Source organism: Akebia trifoliata, chromosome 5 (assembly GCF_017979445.1).
Source record: "Akebia trifoliata isolate Shusen 1 chromosome 5, ASM1797944v1, whole genome shotgun sequence".
Taxonomy (NCBI): Eukaryota; Viridiplantae; Streptophyta; class Magnoliopsida; order Ranunculales; family Lardizabalaceae; genus Akebia; species Akebia trifoliata.
Window position 1 is genome coordinate 3,903,778 of NC_141379.1, and position 6,000 is coordinate 3,909,777.

At 35.9% G+C, this 6,000-nt stretch overlaps 1 protein-coding gene across 2 annotated transcripts; it reads left to right on the forward strand.

The window, feature by feature from the left end:
• Positions 1 to 2,089: 2,089 nt before the first annotated feature.
• On the forward strand, positions 2,090 to 5,715 carry LOC147401085 (uncharacterized). Of its 2 annotated transcripts, none has more exons than XM_086442223.1 (2): positions 2,090 to 3,019; positions 5,593 to 5,715. In XM_086442223.1, exon 1 carries the CDS (start codon positions 2,173 to 2,175, stop codon positions 3,016 to 3,018), a length of 846 nt encoding a protein of 281 aa, XP_086298349.1. In that variant the 5' UTR covers positions 2,090 to 2,172; the 3' UTR covers position 3,019; positions 5,593 to 5,715. The 2 variants fall into 2 exon arrangements, with proteins under 2 accessions (XP_086298349.1, XP_086298350.1); XM_086442224.1 differs by lacking the exon at positions 5,593 to 5,715 and adding an exon at positions 5,334 to 5,578.
• The last annotated feature ends 285 nt before the right edge of the window (positions 5,716 to 6,000 follow it).

Genomic DNA, 6,000 nt, shown 5'->3' on the forward strand with positions numbered 1-6,000 from the left:
GGGAATTCAGAGAAAGAGAGAGAGAGAGAGGTTTTGTTTTGGTGATAAGAGCCCAACCAATAAACAAAAAGCCCATAGGTGGTGTTCCTTTGGTGGGAAGCAAAAAGAGTGGCCGTTTTTTTTTTTTTTCTCCTCTCTTGTCTTCTATGAAAAGATTGAGTGGTTAATGATTTGAATTGTATTGTAAGAGAGGATTTTAGGGGTCAAATATATATAAAAAGAGTAATGATAATCTGACACACCCACATGGTATATTCAAAATACTCTCTTGATGTGCGATGTGTCAGAAACATAGATTTTCTTTCATCGGGATACAAAACTGCACAGATTTATGGGTATGTGTAGTTGTGTATTCCGAGTCATTAGTCTGTAGTTCTAGCACATGCCATGTCAAAAGAGTATTTGGCACGAGGGGGAGTCAGATTATCACAACTCATATAAAAATGTAACTATAGTTTGTTTTCTAATGGGGACTTTGCTAGATTACCTCCCCCAAACCCTAAAAAAAGTCACGATAAATTGGAGCTCTTGACGTGGCAGTGCACAAAACCATAGATCTTTTTCTTTGGGATACACAAGGAAAAAGATCTATGATTTTGTGCACTGCCATGTCGAGAGCGTCATTTTATACAAGTCAATTTATCATTAGTCTAAAAATAACCACATAATTGTTTAAGAGTGCTGATTTTTTAACTAGATAGTCTTCACTCAGTTAATACTCGATTGATGTGGCATGGACATGAAACCTGTTGTGTAAATGTCTTGTATTTTGTTGAGTTACGCAAAGCTACGGGAGTCCTGTTGCCTGGTCAACGAGTGGGGGTGAAGGGGGCAGTGCCCCTCTCCAAAGGTGCGGGGGCGGAGCCCCCAATCCAATTCTTTTTTTAAGGAATATGACAAGGGCAATCGTGTAATATTTTCTTAATGTATTTTCTATTTTTGGGGGTTTCTGTTTTAGAGAGTTTTACATCTTTTTGTAACTTTAAATTATATAAATTGAGATCTCTCAGACTATAAAACTTATGAGAAAATAGTGATTGTTTTTGTTCTTATTCTATTCTGTGGATGTTGGCACATTGCTGAACAACGTAAATCATTGTATTTTGTAAGATTGTGTTATCTTTGTTATTTCTATTTTTCATAGAATCATAGATCTTTTTCCTCAAGATAAACATATGCACATCTTTTATGAAGATGTGCAGATATGTATCCTGAGAAAAAAGATGGTTTCATGTTCATGCCATGTTGGTCAAGTATTGACAGAGTGAAGACTTTCTAGTTCGAAAATCATTATTCATTGTTTAAAGGTGTGATTCTTTTGAAAACTTGAGGCTTAAACACTTTTCTCTTGGAGTAGTAATACAATACCATGCTTCAGAATCAATCATGGTTTTAAATCTTGGCTGAGACATAGATGAGTTGACAAGTCATTTTAAAGACATGGTTTGTTCTAATTCTAAGATATTTTTTTAAATCTCATCTGAAACAACTCAAATAAATCAGATATCTCGTTCGAGACGACTCAGTCTCATTCACGGACAAGATTAGACGTCAAAACGAATTTTAAAACCATGCGAGCAATGTGATAGTAGCCGCCCACTCTATGACAACTTTCATTCCGATACCCTTCTTTGGACTCCAAATAGTCCTTTTCTTAAGTTGCCCCCTCCACTTAATAGTGGCTTATGATATCTACTCAACCAATACCTCAAAAATTCCTTATCTATTTGTTTGGGATCATAACAATTGACTATGATATAAAGAAGAAGAAAAGAACCTAAGATGGATTGATGGTTAAGTGAGAGACAAGGTTTGGTGGTGTTGGTGGAACCATGGGAGGTGGAGAGAGAGAGAGAGAAAACCTAATACTTGATAAACATGGGGCCCACCTTGTATTCGCAGATATTTTCGAAGTCCTTAACCCATGGCCCAAGCCCAATCTAACTTTCTATCGGATTCAAGATTTTAAACCAAACCCAGATCCGAGTTCAAAATCTTCTACCCAAACCCAACCCCATTTAAACCGGATTCGGGTTAGACCCGCCTAGGTTGGATCACTACAAAATTGGAGTACATGGGGATGGGGAGAAGAAAGCAGAATTGCGGCGGAGAGATAAAGAGAAAGAGAGAGAGAGAGAGAGAGAGAGAGATTCTGCCATAAAATAGTTCGAAATGCAAGAAGTTTCGATTTTCGCGCGCTCGCCAAGCTTCAACTGCTATTCTTCGCCAAAAATCTCCGCCAAAATTAGCGATTTAAGAGATGATGATGTCGCTGCAGATAACTCAACAAAAGAATTGAAGAGTTCTGAGAATCAGCCTCAAGAACAACAAGAACCAGAAGAAGCGATCAATAACGATACTAACGAAGATGATTTTGAGTTTTCTTTAATTTCCGGAGATCCTGAATCGTCATCGGTTGCTGCTGATGAGATCTTCTTCAATGGAAAGATCAGACCGACTTACCCTGTCTTCAACAGAGATCTCATCTTCAACGACACCAAGCCAACAAAAAGATCGACAATTCGACTTTCGTTGAGAAAGCTCTTGATCGAAGAACGCGATCCTCCGTCATCATCGTCATCGGAATCTGATGAATTGGAAGGAGTTCCGGCTGGAACTTATTGTGTTTGGACCCCGAAATCCGTTAAAGAGACGCCAGAGAGATGCAAGAAGAGCAATTCGATTGGATCGTCGAAGCGATGGAAGATCCTTGATTTTCTCAACAGAAGTAACAGCGACGGAAAGGAAACTTACGTTTTCGTAGCTCCAGCGACAACAAGAACGAAAACGAAGAAGAGAGACGAGAAGGTTGAGAAGGATGACAAGACGGAGATTTCGAAGGAGAGGAGAAATTTCGGCGAGCCAAAGGTCTCCGGTGAAGTGAAGGCGAAAGGAGTCTTCGGCGATCGAGTGTTGAACGAAAGTGATCGACGGCAGTCGAATCTTCCTTACAGACAGGATCTCGTTGGGATATTTGCTAACGTTAACGGATTGAGCAGGAATCTCCATCCATTCTAAGGTGAGTAATATTTTTATTTTTAAGTTTATGCAGTTTAATTAGAATCTAAAAGAAAAATTAGAAATCTGATCCACGTGAGTTTCTAGGGTTTTTGATTTTGAAGGAACGAGTGAATCTTCTTTGTAAATTTTTAGTAATTTGAGTTTGATTTGGTTTGAGGAGATGGTGTGAAAACTGAAAAGAAGTTTGAACTTTGAAGAAGAGAAAATTTTAGGTGAACCGATTAGATAGGCTCGTGTTGTGGTACTTCGATGTCTGTTAGTCCTATCGTTGGACTCAAAATGTGAACAATCCTAACCGTCAGATTGTTTGATAAAGGTTTGTTGTTGATGAGATTTGTAATTATAAGAATATTTTTAGCCAATAGATCTGAGTAATTTCCATTAAGGCCTTGAAACCCTAATTTTAATGGTTAGAAATCAATGTTGAATTTGACGTGAAGATCCACAAAGGGGAGCGTTACAGGTTAATGGATGTCTAGGTGTACCACTTGGCAACATTTGGTGTGTACGTGAGTTCAAATAATGTGCCGCGTGGCAATATTTGACGTTACTAATATAAGAATAGAGGTTGTCGTGAACCACAGTTGAATTTTCTTAAGTGTGATTCCAACAGAAAAGACTTGAGGCGGGACAACCGAAGATATTAGGGCTAAGAATATTGGGATTTTAGGAGCCGAAACGCCGTTATTTACAACATAGGGATCCGGGCGAGTCGAGATACTTGACATATAGAGGTGAATGTGACGGTCCAAAACTATGATACTTAGGTGTTGTTTGTTAAACTGAAAAAAATAGGTGTTGTTTGTTAAACTGAAAAAAATAAGTGCTGAATAGCATTAAGCGCTGAAACTTATAAGCGCTGAATTTAAGTGCTAAAAAAGTTGTTTGTTTAGATGCTGAATCATGTTTGTTACACATTGCTGAAACTGATAAATTGTCTTTGTTACCCTTACAATCATATTATACATTGTTTGCATGTTTTAAATGCTTATTTATTATCAAACACAATAAAATATATTATTTCTTATAAAATTAAAATACAATTTATTTTTAAATAATAAATAATACTCAAATCTTCAATTTATAAATAATAATTTCTATTTATAAAAGCCCACAAATTTCAAATTAAAAATAATAATGTCATACAAGTCACCAAAATTTGAAATCAACTTTAAAAAGAACTTAATTTTTTATGAATAATTTTCGATGGAAATGAAAGATGTGTAATTATAAAAGCACCCTATGAATTAATAAGGGCAACCCACACTATAGCCATTTTTTGTTTTGTTTTATATGGATTAAAATTTTTAGAATGACCAAATTTTTAGTGAGGATAATTTATATGGTCTAGAGATCATCCTCACCAAAAATCAGTTTATTTTGAAACTTCTAATTCGTTAAAAATAGTTTTCAAAAAAAAAAAATGGAATTACGGTTCTTGAACTTGTTTTGGTAGGGTTAAAAGTTTCAAGATGTGCTGATTTTTTGTGAGAATGATCTCCTCATTGTAGAGATCATCTTCACCAAAAATTAACTCATTCCAAAATTTTTAACCCATATAAGACAAAATAATTTAGCTATGGTGTGGGTTTATTAATTTGTGGGGTGTCTATATACTTATCCATGGGATATAAGAGGTAATATCCTTTTAAGAATAAGGGCATAGTTGTCCATGCTCAAAAAAACAAAAGGCATACTTGTCCGTGTTGAAAAAGCGAAGTGCTTACCGCTTCAGCACTTTTTTTCAACATCAAAATAGTGCTGAATTTTTTTCACTTATTTTCAGCAATAAGCACGAGTAAACAAACGTGCTATTTTGACAAAAGTGCTGAATTTAATTTTTTTCAGCAATAAGCACTGAAAAATAGCGCAAACAAACACCACCTTAGTCCTCTTGTAGTTCTTATGAGCTATAATGGCATACCTTTCTCTTCTTAGAAAATTTATAGATTTTTGGCCTCTTTGGATATGTTAGCCTATTTCTTGGTAATGTCACTTTTTTCAATTATGTGGCACATTTCAATCGTGGCGGTCCATTGTTATGAAGGTTGGCCTTTTCGATTATATGTGGCCAGTGCCATGTGACAGTCTGATTGGACCACACAAGTCATCCTTGTCATTATCTTTCCGTGATTTCATTTATTCTTTCATGAGATGATAATATGCCGTTCACTGATTGTAAAAGATGATGATTTGTATGTTCTACTATTTATCGGATCTTGGCATTTGGTTTAAGTCGGATAAGAGTTGTAATCCAATCCGACTTTGATTGTACGGGTTCTGTCATATGATATTGTTGTTTATTATTTCAGAGATGTATCGGCCATAGATCTTGGAAATGTTCATTGGAATATAAACTCCCAAGAAATTCTCAACATCCCGTAGTGTATGTAAAATCATGTCTCGATGACTGAGTAGATTGATCACAAACTTGATAAGAATCATTATGATAATTGAGAGATGAGTTTAGTCGTAGCCATGCATGTGTTTTACATTAGTCATTATCTCGATTTTCTTTCTTGTACTAATAATTTAAAAGACTTAAATGACCATTTCAATTATATGTGGCAGTGCCATGTGAGAGTTTGATTGGACCACACAAGCTGTCGTTGTCATTGTCTTTCCGTGATTTCATTTGTTTTTTCTTGAGATGATGATATACGTCGCTCACTGATCGTAAAAGATGGTGATTTGTATGTTCTACAATTTCTCGGATCTTGGCATTTGGTTTGAAGTTGGATAATAGTTGTAATCTAATCCAACTTTGATTGTACGGGTCTTATCATATGGTATTATCGTTGATTATTTCAAAGATATATTGGCCATGGATCTTGGACATGATCACTGGAGTAGAAACTCCCAAGAAATTCTCAACATCCCATAGTGTACGTAAAATCATGTCTCGACGACTGAGTAGATTGATCACAAACTTGATAAGAATCATTATGATAATTGAGAGATGAGTTTAGTCGTAGTCAT

Coding starts and splice junctions, on each gene's coding strand:
- LOC147401085 (XM_086442223.1), top strand. CDS start 2,173: ATGCAAGAAGTTTCGATTTTCGCGCGCTCGCCAAGCTTCAACTGCTAT.